The following is a 22,573-nucleotide window of genomic DNA, read 5'->3' as shown; positions in this document are numbered from 1 at the left end:
CGTGCTGCAGGTGCAAGATTGCAGCAAAGGGGCCCCTCCGCTGCAGGGCCAAGAAAAGGCGTCCGCCTCTGTTTACTCACTCCCAGTGGGGCTGCCGGCCTTCGTTCAGGACCTTCAGGGTCTGCAGGGAGCCTGTTCGGCGGATGTCCTCAGGCACTTCTGCCGTCATCATGGACTGCAATTCCAGCCTCCACACTGCCTGCCCAAACGTCCCTGCGAGAGAAGCACCTAATCTGAGCACCCACAAATCACAACCCAAAAGCCAAAGCAGAACACGCACACTAGACACTGCATTTTGGTAGTGGCTGCAAAAGTCAGCGCCTCGGGAAATCTCAGTCTGGTGTTATTTTTAGCCAGTTTCCAGTCCCTAATGGCCACGGAAAATAGACCAAGGTTTCGAGAGAAGCTTAGAACTTGCCCCTAGTGATGTATCCCTGAGGGCAAATTAGAGTCTGAGCACAACTTCCAGTGGTGAAAGGGAGGCTGCCCTACATAGTTGGTTGGCCATTTGCCTAGCTAGCTGAAGACAGTTTGCAATCTAAGAAAACGTATGCAAACTTTATTTCTTTGCATTGCATGCATTAGTCAGAGAATCCAGCCATTCTCAGGGCAGAAGCAGGATTGCCTTGCTGTGGAAAGTGTCAAAGGGGTGTGTGTCAAGGGTCCTATCATAGAATCATGGAGTTGGAAGAGACCCGGAGGTCCAGCTTCGAGGGCCTTCTGGTGGTTCCCTCGCTGCGAGAAGCCAAATTACAGGTAACCAGGCAGAGGACCTTCTTGGTAGTGGCCCCTGCCCTGTGGAACGCCCTCCCACCAGATGTCAAAGAGAAGAACAACTACCAGTCTTTTAGAAGACATCTGAAGGCAGCCCTGTTTAGGGAAGCTTTTAATGTTTAATAGACTATTGTATTTTAATATTTTGTTGGAAGCCGCCCAGAGTGGCTGGGGAAGCCCAGCCAGAGGGGCGGGGTATAAATAATAAATTATTATTATTATTATTATTATTATTATTATTATTATTACCCCCTGCGATGCAGGAATATCAACCAGATCATACGTGGCAGATGAGCATCCCCCACCTTATAAAGATTAGGACTAGCCGCCTGAGAAAGAGCTTCTATCCAAGTGTGATTTTGGTTTTAAACGCAGTGTAAGGTAGTCTCTGTGGGAGTATATTGTATTCAGTTATGGGATATCAGAGTTTTTATGGGGTCAACCAGGCTGGGATAGCTGGGATAGCAGGCTTGTTGGTTTTTAAATGTCTGGTGTAGATTTTTTCAATTTCGTTGTTCTGTATGGGACAATGACAATAAAGATTATCATATCGTCAAATACTTTGATAAAATACATATTTTTTATGTGCAAATGACTTTAGATACCTATTAGGTCCACACATTACCATATAGCATATATTCAACACAAAAAAACAGCAACAATTTGTTGTTGACAAAGGACAGCTGGACATAGAAAGGGCCCCATTACCTTCAGGAGCTGAGAGCCTCATCAAACCTAAATCCGGTCCTGATTCAAAGTGCAGAGAAGAAAACTTCCTGGGCCTCCAGGAATCACTCACTGTCAGAGATGGGGTCCTCAGGCCTGGGCCCTAAATGTTCCCAAGCCTTCTATCTGGCCCCTGAAAACTTCCCCAGGCCACACACCTTCCTCCCACCCCAGAGCTACAGGCACATTGACGTGGTGCAGTTTTGGAGATGTGGGCAGTTCCTTTTCTTTCTGCTGCCCGACTGCAGCAGCTCAGGGCGAATGGACTTCCGGCACTGCAGCAGGTTGGACTGGATGACCCTCGGGGGATGACCCAATGATTCCGTCGCTCTGCTCCCCTGCCCCGGACCAGCCTCCTGGTCTCACACGACACCATCCGAGAGAAAATGCCTCACCCACGTGTCTCCCCGAGAGCATCCAGAGCTTGATTGTGCTGTCGTGGCTGGAAGTGAGAATCGCCCTGAATCTCTCCACGTATTTGATGCTGCCCACGTTCTTCAAGTGCCCCCTCCAGGAGCTCAGGCAGACGGGGGGAATCAGAGAGGTGAACCAGCCCTCGTGTTCCTGCCGCAGAAATTTAAAGAGGCCCCTGTTACACCGGATGCTGAAGCCCGTCGTCAGGAAGGCGGAGACCTAAACGGCCTCGGTCCAGTATACCTGAAGCAGCGTCTCCACCCCCATCGTTCAGCCCGGACACTGAGGTCCAGCGCCGAGGGCCTTCTGGTGGTTCCCTCGCTATGAGAAGTGAGGTTACAGGGAACCAGACAGAGGGCCTTCTCGGTGGTGGCGCCCGCCCTGTGGAACGCCCTCCCACCAGATGTGAAGGGAAAAAGCAGCTATCTTATCTTTAAGATCTGAAGGCAGCCCTGTTTAAGGAAGCTTTTAGTGTTTGAAGTATTACGGTATTTTAATATTTTGTTGGAAGCCGCCCAGATGGGTGGGGTATAAATAAATTATTATTATTATTATTATTATTATTATTATTATTTAGTGCTGTATTGCTTTTAACACTCAATTGGAAGCCGCCCAGAGTGGCTGGGGAAACTCGGCCAGATGGGTGGGGTATAAATAATAAATTATTATTATTGCTGGGAATAGTTCCTGGTTTGGGGGGAAATCTTGTGGGGTGAGAGAGGACCCTTCCGAGTCTTGTGGGAGATGGGATAAAAGCTACCAAGACTCACAGACTTTATGTCTGGGATGCATGAGATAAAGGAGTGTTCTGGGGTCAGACGGCAAAGTAGAACCAACAATGAAATGGAGAAAGCTGTCATTATTAAATAATCAAACAATCCAACATGTGCCAAGAGTTGCCCAAACACTTCCTCTCACGCAGTCTCATTGGTACAGCTTGGTACCTCTCTGGGAAAAGGATGTCACGCTTCTAACCTCTTCGGTTATACCAGAGGAACTGAAGTCCGAAGGAATTCTGCAGTAATCGGGGATTAAGTCGCGAAAAGCGTTCTGGCTCGGCTGCGGAAGATTCTCATCGCTAATCTCTGGCTCAGGGTCTATCTCCCCTCTCGGTGTGCAGTAATTCATGATATCCCAGATCTAGGAAAGGGGGAGGGAATCGTGATCAGAGGAGCCTGACTTGGAATCTTTCCGCGCTAGGCGTGCCTCCAGCCTTCTCGGTACGTTGCAGAAGAGATTCAAGAAAATGCCAGAACTTTAGGCTTGCGCAGCTAATAGTGGATAAAAAGGCCTCCGTTGCCCTAGTGCAACAAATCCGCTTTTTAAAAAAAGAATAGGACTGTTTGCAGTCTGGAAAGCCACAGGGAAATGAATCGGAAAATTTGCAAAGTACAAGAGGTTAACAGAGAGGTGTGTGAACGCCCTGCAAGAAAATCCAGAGGAATGGTAAAAAAAAAAAAATAATTGTTTTGAAACTGCATCAGGAGGAAGGGCAGGATACGAAATACAGTCGTACCTCAAAAGTCGGACAGAATCTGTTCCAGAAGTCCACCTGTTTAATGCTGTATTGTTTTTAACACTTGATTGGGAGCTGCCTAGAGTGGCTGGGGAAACCCAGCCAGATGGGTGGGGTATAAATAATAAATTGTTGTTGTTGTTGTTGTTACAGTCCAGAACATCTGGAGCGCACCGAAGCAAACAGGCAGCCAGGAGTTGGAGGTACCATACCCAGAATATGGAGCCATCAACTGCCTAGTCCCGAATGCAAAGGGAAGTGAGAGCACTGACCTTCAAGTAGCCCAAGGAGTCCCCAGTGAAGAGGACTAGGTTCTTGTCATCCGTGTTCATGGAACAGACCACGGTGTCCTGGGCATGTCCGTGGCCTCCTCGGAATTTGCCCAGCATCCCTCCTTTGCCACCGAACGTCCAGGCGTAGATGTTCCCGTCGGAGCAGCTGGTCAGCAAAATGGCTGTGTGAGAGTCTCGCTCACGAGCATTCAGAAAGAGGATCTAGAAAGGCAAAGACGGGTAAAGCGAGAGACCTTTCAGAATCGCAGTGGCCGCGGGGGGTTTTCCCAGTGTGATGCCTTGCAGAGGACGTGGTCCAAAACTGCCCACATCCTTGACCACACTGGTTGTGGCTGATGGGAGTGATAGTCCACAGGATCTGGAGGGTGCCAGCTGGTTGGTAATTGGTCTCAGGGAAGGGCCCAGTTCTTTGGCTAACACCCTCTTGGAAGCTGCTAGGAAAACTTCTGGGTGGTGGAGAAGAGATTCTCCAGCTGTGAGGGCACAGGGTTGGACTTTGGAACCCATTGCAACTCTGCGATTCTGTGTGACAGTGCCGTACAACGGCGGCGGCCAATGAGAACCGTAATTGTGAAGCGCATTCCTGTACCATGCGGAATATTCACACAGTTATTGGACACGGCAGGCGTCAATATGGATGACACCTGAACAACGAGAGCAATTGCATCTTATCATCATTGCCCAGCACTTCCATCTGCTTCCAGTTTGACAGCTCTATTGCTGCCCTTGTTGTAAACCTTCCCTTCCTTGATCTTGCTGTACATCTCAATCTCAAATTTATGTGGCTTTTCGGCAAAAACCCTAATAATAATAACAACAACAACAACAACAATAATAATTTATTTATACCCCGCCCATCTGGCTATGTTTCCCCAGCCACTCTGGGCGGCTTCCAACAGAATATTAAAATACAATAATCTATTAAACATTAAAAGCTTCCCTAAGCAGGGCTGCCTTCAGATGTCTTCTAAAAGTCTGGTAGTTGTTTTTCTCTTCAACATCTGGTGGGAGGGCGTTCCACAGGGCAGGTGCCACCACCGAGAAGGCCCCCTGCCTGGTTCCCTGTAATTTGACTTCTCACAGGGAGGGAACCGCCAGAAGGCCCTTGATGCTGGACCTCAGTGTCTTGGCAGAACGATGGGGGTGGAGATGCTCCTTCAGGTTACGAACACTCCATTCAGAGTGAAAAGAAGCATTTAGCGGATGAAGGGGCAAGGTGGAAGACTGTGACACACTCTGGGGAAATGGCAATCCCGCGTTGATAGAAAAAATTATTTCCTTGAGTAAAGAAACGAGTGCAGAAATGAGCGCTATTAAAAATTGGAGTTGGATTTCCGCAGGGCTGCTCTTGGCCGAACCCAAACCCCATGCTACTGGACCCGTAACGGAGGAACCGGCGGCACTAACCTTCTCCACACCAACCCGGCTGGCGATGACTTCTTCCTGCCACGTAGGGATCTCGGCCTTCGGTGAGCCGGTCTCAGGGGCTGCGTGAGCATGAGAACCAGCGGCAGTCTTGTCGCTTCCTTCGGGTTCCCAGGCTGCCTGCAAAGTCGCGAGAAACATCATCAGACTTTTTCTAAGAAGGTCCGCTAGTGCTCTGGCCTGGCTGCTTGTGAAGACATCTCAAATCCGCAGCATGTGCCTCACCAGGAACCATTGGTGCAGATTTGATAGATTCCACCATATACAGGGTTAACCCAGTTGCACCTTGCTGAGACCATAAAAGTGATATTGGGCTGTTATTAATTTTATTAATTTATTTGTATTCCATTGCGTTTCTCTCCTTCCTTGGATGTTTTTTAAGCAGAGATCGAATGGCCATCTGTCAGAGACGCTTTAGCTGCGATTCCTTGATGAATCTCATCTAGGGGTCCCTTCGAATGCTACAATTCTATGATTCCATGAAATTAGAATTCTTCAATGGAAATCTAGCCATGGGAAGAGCAATTAATCAGCTGGAAATAAAGAAGGCAGACGAGAGGAAGGAATCTTGAGGTTAAAAAAACCCACTGACAGCAAAACCAAAAAACAGCTGCAGACTCACACACACTCGTGCTTAAGATCTTTAAGGACCAATAGTAAATACAGTGGATGCTTGGGTTGCGAACGTGATCCATGCGGGATGCATGTTCGCAACCCGCAGCGTTCGCAACCCGCGTCTGCTCATCTGCGCATGCGCGGGTTGCGATTAGGCACTTCTGCGCATGCGCAAAGCACGATTTAGCGCTTCTGCGCATGCACGACTGCCGAAACCTGGAAGTAACCTGTTCTGGTACTTCCAGGTTTCGGCAGCCCGCAACCCGAAAACATGCAACCTGAAGCAGCTGTAACCCGTGTTATGACTGTATATAAGAAACCTGAGATAGAGAAGACAATTGGGGGTTGTACAATGCACGTAGGTCTGGCTCCAGGCCAAGATAGGAAGCGCAATGAGAAGGGAAGGGTGTCTAAGAGAGAAAGACCTGCCTGGGTTCCCTGTCTTCAGGCACAAGCTGGCAGCATAATGCACCATGCCATGTGCTCACCAACACTTTGCACATTAGCCGAGCAAAGGTTTCCTCCCCCCCCAAAAAAAAAAACCTACCTGGGGCTTCATAATGTGGCTTCCAGGAACAGACGTAGCTGGGCGCATGATGCGGTTTCCAGGCATGGCTGAAGCCGGGCGCCTCTGCGGGATAGGAGATGTCACCTGATGCGACGAAAGAAGAAAGGCAGACGAAATTAATGGACTGCGCAGAATTGGATAAAATGACAGGAAGGATTCAAAACCTGCGGGACCAGGGATTCACAGAAGATTGAAAGAAATTTACGAATTATTTGAAGAGCAACTGTAATCAACAAATTACGCTAGTAGGACTACAAGAAGGAGGAATATATGAAATATTGCAAAGAAGAGAAAGAAGAGAGATATTAGTTATGAGATTTAAATGTAATAGTGAAAGTAAGAAATGTAAATTAAGTGGAAAAGATTGGAAAAAAATTCCAGATGTGATTGATGGAAGTCAAAAAAAAATTATATAAGATATAAAAGTATATTTAATAATTGCTGAAAATGATGTTTTAAAAGCAATAAATATATAAGGTAAAGGTAAAGGGACCCCTGACCATTAGGTCCAGCCGTGGCCGACTCTGGGGTTGCGGCGCTCATCTCGCTTTACTGTTTACTGGCTGAGGGAGCCAGCATACAGCTTCCGGGTCATGTAGCCAGCAGGACTAAGCCGCTTCTGGCGAACCAGAGCAGCGCACGGAAACGCCGTTTACCTTCCCACCAGAGCGGTACCTATTTATCTACTTGCACTTTGACATGCTTTCAAACTGCTAGGTTGGCAGGAGCAGGGACCGAGCAACGGGAGCTCACCCCATCGCGGAGATTCGAACCGCCAACCCTCTGATCGGCAAGTCCTAGGCTCTGTGGTTTAACCCACAGCGCCACCCGTGTCCCTTAGACCCATAGGCTTAGCAAATATATATATAAAGATGTCACCTGATGAGTCTTTGCGCTGGCCGGCCGCTGAGGGATGGCAGTTTTGAAGGCGGTGGCCTTTCTTGAGCAGGCGAAGCACTTTTTCATCGCCTGCCGATGGTTGCAACCTGTCTTCTTGGGGCTCTTGTTCAGCAAGGGGATGTCTGGGTCCGAAGAGAACTCCTGGTGAAAGGGGACGCCATTTCCACTTCAGCGCAAGCAGGCGCAACGCTCGCCCCACCGCCCTCACCCCCAAATATTGAAGGGTGGGAGCAGGCCAGGCCAGCTGCTCTCCCTCGGAAGAGGGGGGCTTGAGCTCCCCTTGGCCTCATCCCAGCAAAAGGGATGTGGTCTTTCTTCCCACCATCAGGAAAGCCCACTTTGGGTCAACAGGTGGACTTTTAAACAGTTGGTGTGAGAGAGCATCTTGCTAGATGCATCCCATGACATAGGAAAAAAAATTTCATTTTGGAAAGAGGCCTTCAAGATTTCCAATGGCAGAAAGATTAGAAATCCAAATGCAATAGTAGAAGCAATTGAACGGATTTTGTTACTTTTTTTTTTGTCACTATTAAATAATCTCTATTTACACATTAAAAACTACACATAATCACACACATTGTTCTGTTACGAAAGAAAAAGAATGTACACAAGGAGAAAATAGAAAAGAAAAACAAGAAAAACAAGAAAAAAGATGGGGAAAAATAGAAAGTTTAACTAAAAATCTTACCAACGACATACAGGCTTTTAGGAATTACAAACCATCATCGACATTCTTTTAAACATATAAATCTAATAAGAGTTCGTTTTATCTTCACCTTATCGATTTTGTTAAACCATTTTGTTATTGCTAAACAACTGGGAGTCGAACGCTCTTGCTGATCTCCGGCAAACCTGCCGCCCAGAGATCTACTCTCAAATCTGTCTCGTGGGGCATTTTCCCTGAGCAAAACTGCACAGCAGCCAGCAGTGGCAGGCGGAAAAGGCTACTGCTTTCTGGAGTGGGAGGTTTCGCTCCTCCGCAGCCCCAGGGAAATGCCAACCGCCTTAGGGATTTACAAAAGAGAGCCTTTGTGGCATATGGGGCTTTGAACGTTACCCTTTGGGGAGCAAGGATCAAGGGGCTCTCGGATGCGTTAAATCGGCAGAACGCCTGCCCAGAGTGGACGCTCCACAGGACGATGTCTCCGTTGCAGGATGCGGTCGCCAAAAGATTCTTGCCGTATCTATCCATGCACGAGATGTCATCGGAGTGGTACGACTTCCAGTGCTTGCACTCGATCACTTTCTCGTCTTCCTTGTTGTCTCTGGTTAGGAGAAATTAAGGAGCCCCATCGTAGCTGTCCAGGGTGCAATGGTGCAAAAACATGGTTACAAAGCACGGATCCACATGGATCCTCGGGATTTTTGCATTGGGCTACCCCCAAACTCACCGTCAAATCACAGATCATATCTGTGGCCACAGCATGAACCACAAAAATCATACATCCACTGTTTCGTTCAGAGTATTTTTTCCCTTGTTTTCCTCCTCTTATAACTAGGTGCGTCTTGTGGTCAGGTGCGTCTTATGGAGCGAAAAATACGGTGTTGCCCAAGTCTTTAAGTGTCTAGCAATGGCCTGGCCTTGAAGTGGAGAACATTGGAAGCCCCCACCCCAGGTGCCCACCAGCACTTGGTCTCTACTTACAGGTACCAGGTCACTCTCTTGCTCCACCCAGCTACGAAAATCTTCTGGTTCATGTACAAGACGCAGCCGATCTATTGGGCAGACACAAAAGCAAAAGTGCAGAAAGCTGGTTATGCAGAAAAACAAGGCGCACACAAAAGCCCGAGTTGAGGCGTTGGAGAGTAAGAATCAGGCTGGGCAGATGAGAGACAGAGCTACGCCTGATTTCTGCCAAGATTTCCAAGGCTTTGGCTATGGGAGAAGCCAGTCCCTTTTGGGGTGTTATTGCATCGTCAGTGCGGGTTGTATACTATAATAATAATTATTTTTATTATTTATTATTTATACCCTGCCCATCTGGCTGGGTTTCCCCAGTCACTCTGGGCGGCTTCCAACAGAATATTAAAATACAATAGTCTATTAAACATTAAAAGCTTCCCTAAATAGGGCTGCCTTCATGTGCAAATAAACCATATATCCTAAAGACACCACAGTCTCCCCTGCCCCTCATTCTGGGGAAAGTGCCAGAAACCCCTGGGATCTCGCACTGCCCGGAGATTGGGGTGGCACGCGAGAGTATTGCAGTGCAGTTAAGAGCAGGGATTCCTCACCAATGTCAGTGGCAGTTCTGGGTGTCTCGCTCTGGATAAAGCGCCTTGCCCAACCCTTTCCTCCCTGCCAGGTCAGACCCAGGAGCAGAACCAGGGGTGCTACTGCCCCAGCCGAGAGGGCAGGGCAGCTCCTGCCGCGCAGATCAGCTCAGCCATTGCCCAGAATACTGTGGGGCATGGAATGGGCAGTGACTTGTAAATGCAGCAGATTCATAGAATCACAAAAGTGTAGAGTTTGAAGGGATTCGTGAAAAGGTTTCCCAGTATCCCCAGAGCACTTGGGAGGGAGTTGTGGCCAAGGCTTAGGGCCCTCGTATCTACGGGACCGCCTCTCCTGGTCTGCCTTGCAGAGGACCCTAAGGTCCATGAATAACCCTAGTTTAGAGGTCCCGGGCCCTAAGGAAGTCAGACAATCCTCCACCAGGGCCAGGGCCTTCTCAGTGATGGCTCCGACCTGGTGGAACGCTCTGTCCCAGGAGACCAGGGCCCTTCAGGATTTAACCTCCTTCCGTCGGGCCTGTAAGACAGAGCTATTCCACCTGGCCTTTAATTTGAATTCATCCCGATCTTTTATTTCCCTTCTCTTCCCTCCCCCCCCCCCGTTTATGAAGATCACCCGCTCTGAGACCCCACAGCCAATTCTCCCCTGGTCTTCTCGCTGGCCCAAGTAGGACCAATTCAGCCAGCTAGCCCTGGGGATTACCTAATTGATTTTTGAATTCTGAATTTTATTTTTATTCATGTTTTTATACTGTATTTTATGCTGCTTTTATAATTAAGTGTTTTAAAGTGTTTTAAATTTGTTGTTAGCCACCCTGAGCCCGGTTTTTGAACCGGTAAGGGCGGGGTATAAATAAAAATTATTATTATTATTATTATTACTATTATTACATCTGGAGACCCAAGTAGGACCAATTCACCCAGCTAGCCCTGGGGATTATCTACTGCTTATTTCCCCTAAATTGATTTCTGAATTTTGAATTTTATGGTTATTCATGGTTTTTATACTGTATTTTATGCTGCTTTTACAATTATGTGTTTTAAATTTGTTGTTAGCCACCCTGAGCCCAGTTTTTGAACAGGGTAGGGCGGGGTATAAATTATGATGATGATGATGATGATGATGATGATGATGATGATGAGGTGGCCAGTCGCTGCCTCCTGCATCCCCTTTGGAGCGGGAGCGGCAAAGGTATCTCTGGCTGAGAAGGGTTATCCAACCAGAACTGATGAGAAGATGGCGGCTGCCAGCAGCAAAAAGACTTTTGGATTGATTCAGCAGAAACACCAGCGTGTAAGGAGATGTTGCAACTGACAGAGGGGAAGCATACACCTAAAATCCACACAGAAACGCATCATTTTACTTCAACTCGCTTGTGGGAACAACTCAGAGGCCGTGAAAGAAGGAAGATTAACAACAGGAAGATTTAAAGGAATTATTAGAAATGACTATCAGTAGAGATATAAGATGATCAGAGCGCACCCCCCCCCCGAACTTGAAGCATGGGAAATCCCAATAATTTTTTTAATAATTCGGTAGAATATTTGGATTATTTGATATGTATAGGTATAATTTGGAATATTAATGTGATTGGATTGGATTGTTAAAATGGAAAACCTAATAAAAATGATTTTTTTTAAAAAAAGAGAGAAGGGTTATCCAACCAGATTCTCATTTCCCCCCCTGCGCTGACCTCAGCCTTGTCGTCAAAGGGCAGCTCTATCAGGCAGGCGCCGTTGTTGAAGTTCCACAATTTGATGGTCCCGTTTTTCAGGGCTGTGATCAGCCGCCTCTCAGGAGTATCAAAGGTCATTGCTGTGATTTCCACCGGCTGCCCTGATGAGGTGGAAAACTCCATCACTTTCTGCCCGGTCATGATATCCCAAACGGTGATGACCCCACTGTAGCAGCCGCTGACCACCTGTGGGAGAAAACCAGAATGGACGGTTAACTCGAGAAGGTCGGTCAGATTCACCAAGGCGCATTTGCACACGCACTCTCCGTTCGTTGAGAGTTCTCGCAACCAGAAAAAGAATTTAAAACAAGCAAGGCCATCCTCTTCAGGCACAAACACACCGGCAGGCCAGCCTTCAAAAATGCACGGCTTGGCAATGTTTTGTTGCTCTTCCCAACTCTAAAACAAGAAAAGCAGCAGGATATGAGATAGATGCAATCATCCGAAAAAACTTAAAAGAGCAGCAGGGGGCAATTTAGATGGAACCATTGCAATTCGAAAAGTCACAAAGCTGTTTCAAGCCTAGGGGAGCAAGCATTGTTCTCCTGAATAGTAGTAGTAGTAGTAGTAGTAGTAGTAGTAGTAGTAATAATAATAATAATAATAATAATAATAATTTATTATTTCTACCCCACCCATCTGGCTGGGTTTCCCCAGCCACTCTTGGCAGCTTCTAACAAAAGATTAAAAATACATTAAAACATCAGTCATTAAAAATTTCCCTAAACAGGGCTGCCTTCAGATGTCTTCTAAATGAATGGTAGAGAGGTTGCCTGACTTCTCAGGGAAGTGTATTCCACAAGCGGGGAACCGCCACTGAGAAGATGCTCTCTTTATCCTTACGCAGCTCTTAAACTGCAGGTAGGTTCATACAGAGAGAAACTGAAAGAGAAGCTCCACACCTTCCTCTTGTCTCACTGCTTTCCCCCGGAGGAAACTGCTCTTTAGCGCTCAGTCGGAGCAAACAGCAAACCGGGTTTTTCCCGGATTGCCATTTGTACCGATCTATCGCTAGAGAGCAGGTTTTCCCTTGGAAATGAGCAGGGCAAGAGGAAGCCAGTGTAGGTCTTTCAAGACCAATGTTATATGGTCTCGGTGGCCTCTCCCAGTCACCAGTCTAGCTGCCACATTCTGGATTAGTTGTAGTTTCCGGGTCACCTTCAAAGGTAGCCCCACATAGAGCGCATTGCAGTAGTCCAAGTGAGAGATAATATATGAAAACTTTGGACATGCCTCTTTATTCTCCCTCTCCTCTCTGCCACCATTCTTGCTGAGAACGTACCAAGTTGCCTTATAGCAGCTCACATCACTGGCCCACCTAGATGGTCCACACTTTTTCCTCCCAGGTAAACATCCCCAGGAGCTTCCCTCTTCCCAGCCAGGTGTTCACCTGCTTAAAGTTCTTGTTGTAGAGTGCACAGCACACCGGCTGGTCCTGGGTCTTGGCATCCAAGTCGACATATTCCACGCCGTAGAAAAAGCCAAGCTGTAGCAAAACGACACAGGAGACTTTCTCAGAGGAGAAATTGCCGATAGATGACTGTTCGCCATTTGATGCCAACAAGCCCCACCTGCCACCTGAACAATGTGTGCTACAAGCAACAGGCAGGCTGCAGAAACCCCAAAATTCTTTCTTCTTTCAATGATAGAATGGCAGATTAAATTTTGTGAATATATATACATCTGGCAAGACTCACAGCATTCATAAGGGGACAATCGGACCAGAAATTATTAAAAGAATGGGGATGTGCTAAAGAGTATATGAAAAAACATTGTTCTGGAGTAGGTATAGAATATGTAATGAATGATGCTTTGCAGGGTTAAAGAAAGAAAAAAAATGGTGCAAAAAGTATAAAGATACAGGTAATCTACATTAGACACAATTTAGAAAGAGTAAAAATTTCGAGGTCTTAGAACAAAAGAAGGAAGTCAAGATGTGTATATGTACGTAATGATTAGAATGATGATATTGTTTTATTTGTTGGTGTGTGTTTTTTGTTTTGTTTTTCTTGTGTTTTGTTTTGGTTTTCTTGTTTGTACTGCTCTGTTTTGGATTCAATGTTTGTAATTTTTGTTGTAATTTTGCATTGAAAAGAAAAAAAGAAAAGAAACCCCAAAATTCAAAATTATGCTAATAAACACAGTTCGCAAACTATGAGGCAGCACCAGCAGCAGCCCAAGTCGAGAGAGGAACCATTTCTCGCCTTCTGATCCCACGGTCCTTCGCCGGCCCCCTCCTCACCGTGTAAGTGGCACAAATGATGTAATTGCAGGGCCGGTGGTAGTAGGTGGCCGAGATGGGGTAGTTGCCCAGGGGGACGTTCCTGCCGTGGATCGACTGCAGGCAGAAGTGATCCAGCAGATCCCAGACGCGGATGTTCTGAGAGAGAGAGAGGAGAAGGGAAGGCAGAGGGCCTGAAAGGGCTGGAGCGTGGATTGGACCCATAAGTTGGATAGCAGCAGCCGGGCTCAAGGGCTTCCTTAGCCCTCTGCCCACCCAAACCATTGCCTGCCACGACTCTAACTGGGAGCCTGGAGCAATAAGGAAAGGGGTGGACGGACTCCACTGTCAAGCCAGGGGGTCTCCAATCAGCAGTTGCTGGCAATCACTGGTGACACGATGACCAAGTGCAACAATGCAGTGTCGATATCAAGTCTTTATATAATCTATACAGAACATTGAACCATATGAAATATGCACTCTCTGCAGAACCAAATAAACAGAAACCTTCTAAAACTCTGAAAGTCACAAAATATGCACTGTAATGCATAGAATGTTTTCAAGAGAATCCATCCAGAGTGCATATTTTGCGACTTTCGGGGATTTAGAAGATTTCTGTTTATTTGGTTTTGCAGAGCGTTCATATTTCATATATTTCATATTGTTCAATGTTCTGTATAGATTACCGTATTTTTCGCTCTATAAGACACACTTTTCCCCTCCTAAAAAGTAAGGGGAAATGTCTGTGCATCTTATGGAGCGAATGCAGGCTGCACAGCTATCCCAGAACCCAGAACTGTGCAGCGCTCCCTCTCGCTGTTCTAGCTTCTGGCTTAGCCGCGCTCTGACCCTTCCCCCACCTCCCGCAAAAGCCCCCAAGAGCCGCGCTCCCTTTAAAGAGTGTGCGGCTCTTGCTGCCTTTGCGGGAGGTGGGGGGAGGGACAGAGCGCGTGGCTCCTCCCTCGTGCACACGGATCCCTGTAGCTCTTCTGGCTTCAGGGATAGCCACGCAAAGCCTCTTGAGTGCAGTGGGAGTGCTCCTCCCTCTTCGCTCAAGAGGCTTTGCCTTGCTTTCTTGTTTCTTGTTTTCCTCCTCTAAAAACTAGGTGAGCGAAAAATATGGTATATAAAGAGTTTATATTGACATTGCATTGTTGTACTTGGTCATCGCAATGCCTTTGGATATTACTGATACTCGTTCGCAACACAGGGCTTAAATTGTTTGGCAATCTCTGGTGGGCAGAGTTGCTTGAGTGCTGCTAGGAGGCTTCCCATAATGGGCCCCTGCTCAGCCACTGTGAGCATCAAAAAAGATCCTGGTTGCTGGATGAGGCCAATGGCCCATCTTGTCCAGCATCCTGTTCTCAAAGCAGCTGTTGGAACAGTCGAACTCTGTTCCAGGGCGGGTTAAATTAACCTCCAGTTAAAAGCTCCAGGCCTCCAGCACCACCCTTCCTTTTTTAAAAAATAATATTTTTTATTGATTTTCCATTAAACATACATACATACATACATACATACATACATACATACCTTGTACAAATAAATCTCATAATTATCTAAGCTCTGCCAAGCTTCGGACTTCCCTCCATTCCTTCGGTAAGTATCATATAGTTTCTAACATTGCACATTTTGTATATTTTGCTTTGTCTATCATACGCTGTTAGAGTTATTCTAACCCTGCCAGTGTCTTTAATGTTTTACAATTGTCTCTTATATACATCAAGTATTTACTCCAACTTTCTTGAAACTTCTGTTCATCCTGGTCTCTTAGTTTTCCTGATATTCTAGCCAGCTCTGCATAATTCATCATTTTGACCTGCCATTCCTTAATGGTAAGGTATTACATCTGTTTTCCAGTTCTGGGCCAACATAGTTCTTGCCGCCGTCGTGGCATATAGCCCCACCCTTCCACTTCCCGGGGACGGACGGACAGGGATCCCCCACATTTCCAAGCAGGTGCAAGGGGCATTCCCTTTCCCCGCCTCTCGCACCCAAACCCCTACTTTGTCTTTGGAGACGCTGACGATGGTGTTCCTCTGCCCGTTGATCATGATGTGGGTGACAGCCGTGGAGTGGCCCTTCATCTGCGTGATGGGGCTGCTGGTTACATAGGGGTTCCAGATGCGGACCAGGGGCTCGTACCCTCCCGTCACTGGCAAAAGAGAAAACGCATCTCAGGAGCTCCGGCGGAATCGCTCCGCTTTTGCCATATCCTGTACACCAGAAGGAGCGTCTCCACCCCCATCATCCAGCCCAGACACTGAGGTCCAGCGCTGAGGGCCTTCTGGCGGTTCCCTCCCTGTGAGAAGTGAGGTTACAGGGAACCAGGCAGAGGGCCTTCTCGGTGGTGGCGCCCGCCCTGTGGAACGCCCTCCCACCAAATGTCAAAGAGAAGAACAACTACCAGACTTTTAGAAGACATCTGAAGGCAGCTTCAGGGAAGTTTTTAATGTGTGACATTTTGATGTATTTTTAATCTTTGTTGGAAGCCACCAAGAGTGGTTGGGAAGGCCCAGCCAGATGGGCGGGGTATAAGTTATAAATTATTATTAACAGTACTTTTTTTTCTACAAAAATTGTTTAGAGGTACTCTCATTTTCCTACTCATATTGAAATACTGCCCCTCAATGAGGCCAAACTTAGATTCACAAAATGTTTAGGGGTATGTGTACCCCCAGAATAAAAACACTGATGATGATGATGATGATGATGATGATGATGATGATGATGATTTTATGTTCTATTTTCTAATGCAATGATGTTAGCAGCTAATCATGCCATTGCATTAGAAAATACATCCCATCAGTGGCACAGTTAGCGGGGCTGGAGCCACTTTTAAGAAAGCCCAGCCAGATAGGCGGGGTATAAATAAATTATTATTATTATTATTATTATTATTATTATTATTATTATTATTAATTTGCGGGGTGCACTGACTGATCGATCTGCGGAACCGTCTGCATCGCTTTTGGGGGGCAGCCATCGCAAAGCATAAGCTGATGACAATAGTGCAGAAGGATTGCAGCAGACAGATCAGAACAACGCAGGTCCCTCATCCCTTATTTAGGGCCTTCAAATTTAAAACAAACACCTTGCATTAGGAACAGAAAGGAGCCAGGAGCCAGTTCAGCTGTTTCAAGGGCAATGTTGCCTCTTGTCTCCATCATCTCAGACCTCCAGAGGGATGCTGAGAGAATGAACGTGTGGTTTTATATTTTGATTTTGTTCTGTGAACCACCCTGAGAGCTCATAGGGTGGTGTATATAAATTCAATAAATAAAATAAAATAATAAACTAACTGGGTCACACCCTTCTTCCCGGTTATCCACCAGGGCAGCAAGGCTGTTTCGGTGCCTCGACTGGGTTAGAAATAAGACTCGACCGGATCTAAGTTCTATGATTCTATGATTCTATGATTCTATGATTCTATGATTCTCTAAGTAAATCATTGCTGTTATGTACTGAGTTGAATAGGCTCCAGAATGCAGCAGTCTGATTGGTCCTAGAACCATGCAGCAGTATGACTGGTCCGTAGAAGCCACCCAATCCAGCTCCAGGTGGAAGGGAATCCACAACCTGATTGGCCTACAGGTGAATCCCAGAATTAGCCAATCATGTGGGGCCCATTGTGTAAATAATGTATATAAAGCAGACATTGTGGGGGAACTTCCATTCCTCCTCACCACTATGAGCTGAATAAAGAGCATGAAATCCGCTCTCAACTCCGAGTATATTTCAGTTGCCAGCTGAGAATACCTGAAGGTGCCGTTCTCTCTGGCACCTAGTCCCCAAAGAGGATACCGGCTCCAGAAGGAGGCGGTTTTAAGGAGCCATTTCTAGAGAACGTACCAAGGATGTTCATTTCGGAGGAATAGTCAAAGCAAAGGATGCCTTTCTTCAGAACGATCACCGCTGATCTGGGACAAATGGAAGAGGGGAGGTGTCGATTAAGTACGCCAGTCTCTCTTATTTTTCTTTCAAAAATAATTGAATGGCTGGCTTTCTGAAGAAGTGGGCCGGAAAGACATTTGCCCAAAGCGTGGTGGGCTGCCGGACGTATTGCTAGGGACACCTGACCATGATCCAGGAAGGAGCAGAGGCGCAGAGATCAACCTGGATCTCTGCAGCAAGTCTGCAGGTTGCAAAGTGCACCGCCGCGCATCTGACAAAGTAGGTTCTTGCCTAAGAAACCTCAAGGCAATGTGAGGCCTGTCCTGTGTCTAGAAACCAAGGGGCCAAACGGTTTCCTGTCTGAAAAATCCGCTCCACTTCCCAGTGGGGAGGAGTTGCAGTGGACCACGAGGCCACCCACTCTCCACCAGGGGCGGCGGACTCTGTCCCCCATTGCCTGGGGGAATCCCAGCTACATCAAAGCCCGGCCAGCCAACCCGCTGGCCGGGGGGGGCGTAGCCGGGGCCGTTTAAATGGAAGAGCGAGCCAGAGGTCTTCCTCTTCCGCACATTCACATTTCTTGGATAGCGAGACACGGGATGCGCTGGGCAGAGATGCTGCCAATTGTGATGGCCAGGGCGGAGGCACTTGCGCCCCCCCCCAATGCATTGGTCGTGCAGCTGGGAGAGAACGACTTGCCTTGCCAGAAGGGCATGGACTTGCTTTTCACTATCAAAAAGGACGTGGACACTCTGGCGCTCAATTTCCCGAGAATGACTCTCGTTTGGTCACTGCTGTTGGAGAGACGCGTCTGGCGTGGCAGCAATTCCACACCTGCTACAGACCGTGCCCGGAAGCGATTGAATTCCATTTCACAGAAAGTGGTTGCATTGAATGGCCGGGTGATCACGCACCCTTCCATTGTTTTCAGTAAAATGGCCTTATTTCGCGGCCGCGGCGGCGTGCACCTTTCCAACTGGGGGAATGATATATGGCTAGCTGACATTGCGGAGGGTCTGAGGCATGGGTTACAGATGCGAGGGTATTTGGCGGCGAGCCTTTGGGGCTCTTGTGACGGTTCGGCATTGTTTGACCTTGTGTGGGGGAGGGGAGGTGTGGCCATCATCTGCCCCTCCATGCTTAAGGGTATTCCGTTAAAGGAATCCGGGGGTGTTGATCTAGTCTGAAGCCCAGCTGGGGGGCTAAGGCCTTGACACGACCCCGGCGGGAACACCGGGGGGGGGGGGCTTGAGTTGGTTCGCATCAACAGGGCTCCCCCTACCGGTGGCTTACCCTTACTGGGACTTCCTGCACAATGGACAGGAGTCAGATATATTCAGGTCCAATCAATGCCTAAGCCAATACCGCTCACATTCTGTAATTTCAATAAAGTTGTGGCCAAAATCTGCCCAATAACATAAACCTAATACCCGTGTCCTTTTGTGAGTTATTTCCAATGAGGGGGTGGCTGTGGGGTCTCGACACACAACCCACTCTTTACTGCTGAATTGGAGCAAACGTCAATCTGTGGAAAATCTGACTGCAGTTTTCTCTGATTCAATGGTAAAGATGAGGTTTTCCAAGGGGGAAGACGCAGGACAAGTGGGAGTCTGGATGAGCTCTAAACTTGCTATCTTTTAAATCAGTGTTTCTCCACCTGTGGGTCCCCAGATGTTTTTGGACTACAACTCCCATCATTCCTAACCAGCAGGACAACATCTGGGGACCCACAGGTGGAGAACCGCTGCTTTAAATGCTTTCATTTCACACTATTCTACTATGAACTGCAAACAGAGGTGTTGGATGCACCCTTGTTAACTATGAAAATCCTTTAATAAAAACATTTTTAAAAAACAAAAAAAACCTAATTATTGCTCCTAAAGAGAACAATGAAGTGCAACACCACCATCTGCTGTCCAGTTCTTAGAACTGCAACCTTGAACTTTCGGTGATCGTAATTCCTGGCACTTGCAGGCTGCGAAGTATATCAAATGCACAATCTTATTGCAATCCTTGGAACAACCCTGTAAAGCAGAAGGCCACTGACATTATCCCACCTTATTTCAAGCCAGGGAGGCGGCTGGGACGGAGCTTGCCTAAGACCGCTGAGTGTGTGGGAAAGGTGAGATTCAAACCAGGGAATTTAGGATTCAGAGCTGGCTTAAAGGTAAAGGGACCCCTGACCATTAGGTCCAGTCGTGGCCGACTCTGTGGTTGTGGCGCTCATCTCTCTTTACTGGCCGAGGGAGCCGGCATACAGCTCATGGGGCCAGAAGGACTAAGCCGCTTCTGGCAAACCAGAGCAGCGCACGGAAACGCCGTTTACCTTCCCGCAACAGCGGTACCTATTTATCTACTTGCACTTTGACGTGCTTTCAAACTGCTAGGTTGGCAGGAGCAGGGACCGAGCAACCACCAACCTTCTGATTTGAAGGGGATTTGAACCACCAACCTTCTGATCTGCAAGCCCTAGGCTCTGTGGTTTAACTCACAGCACCACCACCACCAAACTCCCTAACCAAGTTCATCCAAGTGAATCATTTGCCCTGCTTTGCCCTTGCAAACCAGAAACAGGGCCGCCCAGGAGGCAGGGTGAGGAGGATGCCTCAGGCGGCAGGCTCCGGAGTGACAGCAGATGCCAAGGTCGATCTCTATTCCCCGCTTGTTCCCAAGCTAGATCTTCAATCACTCCTTCTTCCCATTTTGCACCCTGACAAGAAAGGTAATGCCTTGCTGCAGAACAGGCGCCCTTGTCTTGATTTTGCAGAGAAGGGGAGAAGAGAGGGCAGCTCTTCCCACAGGTCCTTTGGGGGCGGGAGGCCAGCTCATGCGTTCTCCCCATAGGAGATGCAAGCATTTCTCAGAGAGAGAATACCAGCACCTTGTCGATTTCACTTCCCCGGCTGAAATCAGAGTGGAGGAGAACCTGGCTATACCTGCAAATCCTGGGAGCTTCTGTCCTCCCCAAAGTAACGTTAAAATAAAAGACCTCCAGATTTAAAGATTTAACCTTTAAAGCCCTATGCAGCCTAGGACCCTCGTACCTACGGGACCGCCTCTCCTGGTATGTCCCACGGAGGACCTTACGGTCTTCAAACAAAAACATCTTGGAGATCCCGGGCCACAGGGAGGTTAGGCTGGCCTCAACCAGAGCCAGGGCTTTTTCGGCCGTGGCCCCTGGTGGGACGCTCTGTCACAAGAGATCAGGGCCCTGCAGGAGTTGACATCTTTCCGCAGGGCCTGCAAGACGGAGCTGTTCCACCAGGCCTTTGGGCAAGGCACAGCTGACCCCCTCTCTCCTTCTGTAAACCCCATAGAACTCTAGCCCAATGGTTGCCATGAATTTGATTTTGAATTGATTTTAAAATGAATGGATTTTAGAATGCTGTGTTACTTTGATTGTTGTTAGCCACTCTGAGCCCGGCTTCGGCTGGGGAGGGCGGGATATAAATAAAATTAGTAGTAGTAGTAGTAGTAGTAGTATTTCCCAGGGGCCTTTCTGGGACCCAGGTTTCCCATTTGAAAGGTCCCTTGGAAACTCTTGTGCACTTACAGCCTCAGCCACAAATTCCTGACGGATACTTCCCATATTTTATGGCTCTCTGAAGTTTCTGACACTTTCCCTACCCACCTTCCGATGGAAACAGTAACGGCGTTTCAATCCCACCTTGGGTTCATTTCGAGAGCAGAGAGAAAAAGGCCTCTCTTACTGGGTTTTACCAATGTTATGCAGCGGGAGAGAGGTGAGGGCCATGGCAGTCTTCTCGGCTGGCGTGCAGGAGGCGACCAGGTTGAGCTGTGGGATGTACTTGATCTGTTGGCACCAGTCTCCGTGCAAAGCCTGGAGGGGAGGGAGGGGAGGAGGAGGAAGAGGAGGAGGAAGAAGAAGACTAAACTTTGCAAAAAAGAAAGGCCAGAGAGCTTTTAACTAAAGGAGCGCTCGATCTGCCTGCATGCCATCTTTTGGAAATCCCAAAGGAGATGTGTGTGGATTAAGCTGCTTAAAATGCACGCTGGGTCCTTCTTTGTCTCAGTTCAGTTCAAAGCTGGTTTGGAGGCAAATGCAACAAAATGCAGTATTCCAGAAGAAAAGACATGCATTGTGGCTAACATCGTGCGTGAGCCTCTTCCCAAAGATGCAGATTAATTGAAGTGTGTACACAGCCCTTTAGAGTGCTCCCTTGACCAGAAACCTCTCACTTTCTAAATTAACAGGAAGGAGAAAGGTTGCTGTTCTCATGGTAATGGAAATTTATGCGTCTTCATCCCCTGTCCCCCCCCCCCACTTTTCTCCAATTTTCATGCCTGGTCATATAGGTTTTGCAGGGTTTTGAAGCAATTCCAGAAGATGCAAAACCCGTATGCCAGAGGCAAGAGTCTGTGCAGAGCATGAGCAAAGATCCCCATTTCAAACTTCCTGGAAGACAGCTAACGTCTGTCTCCAGCCTTAATCATCTGTTGTCTCGCCGAATTTGTAAAAGGTGTATTCGTTTTGGCTTGAACCACACAGACATAATAATCAAGATCTTTGAAAACTGGGAGTGGGAGCCTGAACGAGAGACAGAGAGGAGAACTAAGCAAAGCTCACTTTCTCAGGACCTTTCCATGATTTGGCAATTAAGATTATAGTGGCAAGGCTAGGAGCAGGTACCTGGAATAGCCAAAGGCCCGCAGGTTGGATGAATACTGGTTCCAACCACCACTTGCCCATCAGTGAAAAACTTAATGGAATTTAAGCCGCCTCTGAGGTACAGCAGACGCCAACATCGTACCTGTTCTTCCAAGATTTTACAGGGAACTTGAATTAGCAAAGAGAACTGCTAAATTTAGTTGTAAGTCTGCCACCTTATTCTATTTTATTGTGATATTCTAATTGGGGGTTTTATCACACTTTTTTTTATTTATTTTGACCGTTTTCACTGCAGTTCTTAAAAAAATAAAATTAAAGTTTAGGATAGAAACACATTTAATAAATCAATATTAAAAACAGGGAGCGCCTGGCAGAAATCACGCTAACTCTGGAGCAGGCAGGTTCATGGGGAAAACTCACAGGGACATGGAAATTCCTGTATTGTTCGGCCTTGTTTTTCAGGAGGATGTGGACGGGGACTCTAGACATGCCACCTGTGAGGACAAGATCCAGGAAAAACATTGTGCGCCAGCAGAGCCCAGCAGAGCCAAAATATAATGCATTGGCTCTACTGCCTCGTTTGTGACAGTTAATCCACAACATCATCATCATCATCATCATCATCA

At 47.4% G+C, this 22,573-nt stretch overlaps 1 protein-coding gene across 6 annotated transcripts in view; it reads right to left on the bottom strand.

Annotated features, from left to right (window-relative positions):
- The window catches only part of EFCAB8 (EF-hand calcium binding domain 8), a 59,758-nt gene that overhangs the window by 4,424 nt on the left and 32,761 nt on the right, over window positions 1-22,573 (bottom strand). For 2 of the 6 annotated variants that reach the window (XM_053394718.1, XM_053394720.1), the window contains exons 10-25: window positions 22,368-22,441; window positions 21,028-21,158; window positions 17,276-17,343; window positions 15,430-15,578; window positions 13,445-13,582; window positions 12,593-12,688; window positions 11,161-11,388; window positions 8,877-8,947; window positions 8,289-8,496; window positions 7,211-7,372; window positions 6,311-6,415; window positions 5,131-5,268; window positions 3,703-3,924; window positions 2,890-3,054; window positions 1,896-2,064; window positions 81-213 (exon numbers count right to left, since the gene is read on the bottom strand). In XM_053394718.1, coding sequence (XP_053250693.1) covers window positions 81-213; window positions 1,896-2,064; window positions 2,890-3,054; window positions 3,703-3,924; window positions 5,131-5,268; window positions 6,311-6,415; window positions 7,211-7,372; window positions 8,289-8,496; window positions 8,877-8,947; window positions 11,161-11,388; window positions 12,593-12,688; window positions 13,445-13,582; window positions 15,430-15,578; window positions 17,276-17,343; window positions 21,028-21,158; window positions 22,368-22,441 — 2,257 coding nt within the window. Of the gene's footprint in view, window positions 1-80; window positions 214-1,783; window positions 2,065-2,889; window positions 3,055-3,702; window positions 3,925-5,130; window positions 5,269-6,310; window positions 6,416-7,210; window positions 7,373-8,288; window positions 8,497-8,876; window positions 8,948-11,160; window positions 11,389-12,592; window positions 12,689-13,444; window positions 13,583-15,429; window positions 15,579-17,275; window positions 17,344-21,027; window positions 21,159-22,367; window positions 22,442-22,573 lie in introns of those variants that run through there. The other 4 variants (XR_008331270.1, XM_053394719.1, XM_053394722.1 and 1 more) reach the window with 4 other exon arrangements.

The sequence above is a fragment of the Podarcis raffonei genome, chromosome 6, assembly GCF_027172205.1.
Source record: "Podarcis raffonei isolate rPodRaf1 chromosome 6, rPodRaf1.pri, whole genome shotgun sequence".
NCBI lineage: Eukaryota > Metazoa > Chordata > Lepidosauria > Squamata > Lacertidae > Podarcis > Podarcis raffonei.
This window is presented reverse-complemented; position numbering and strand designations above follow the sequence as displayed.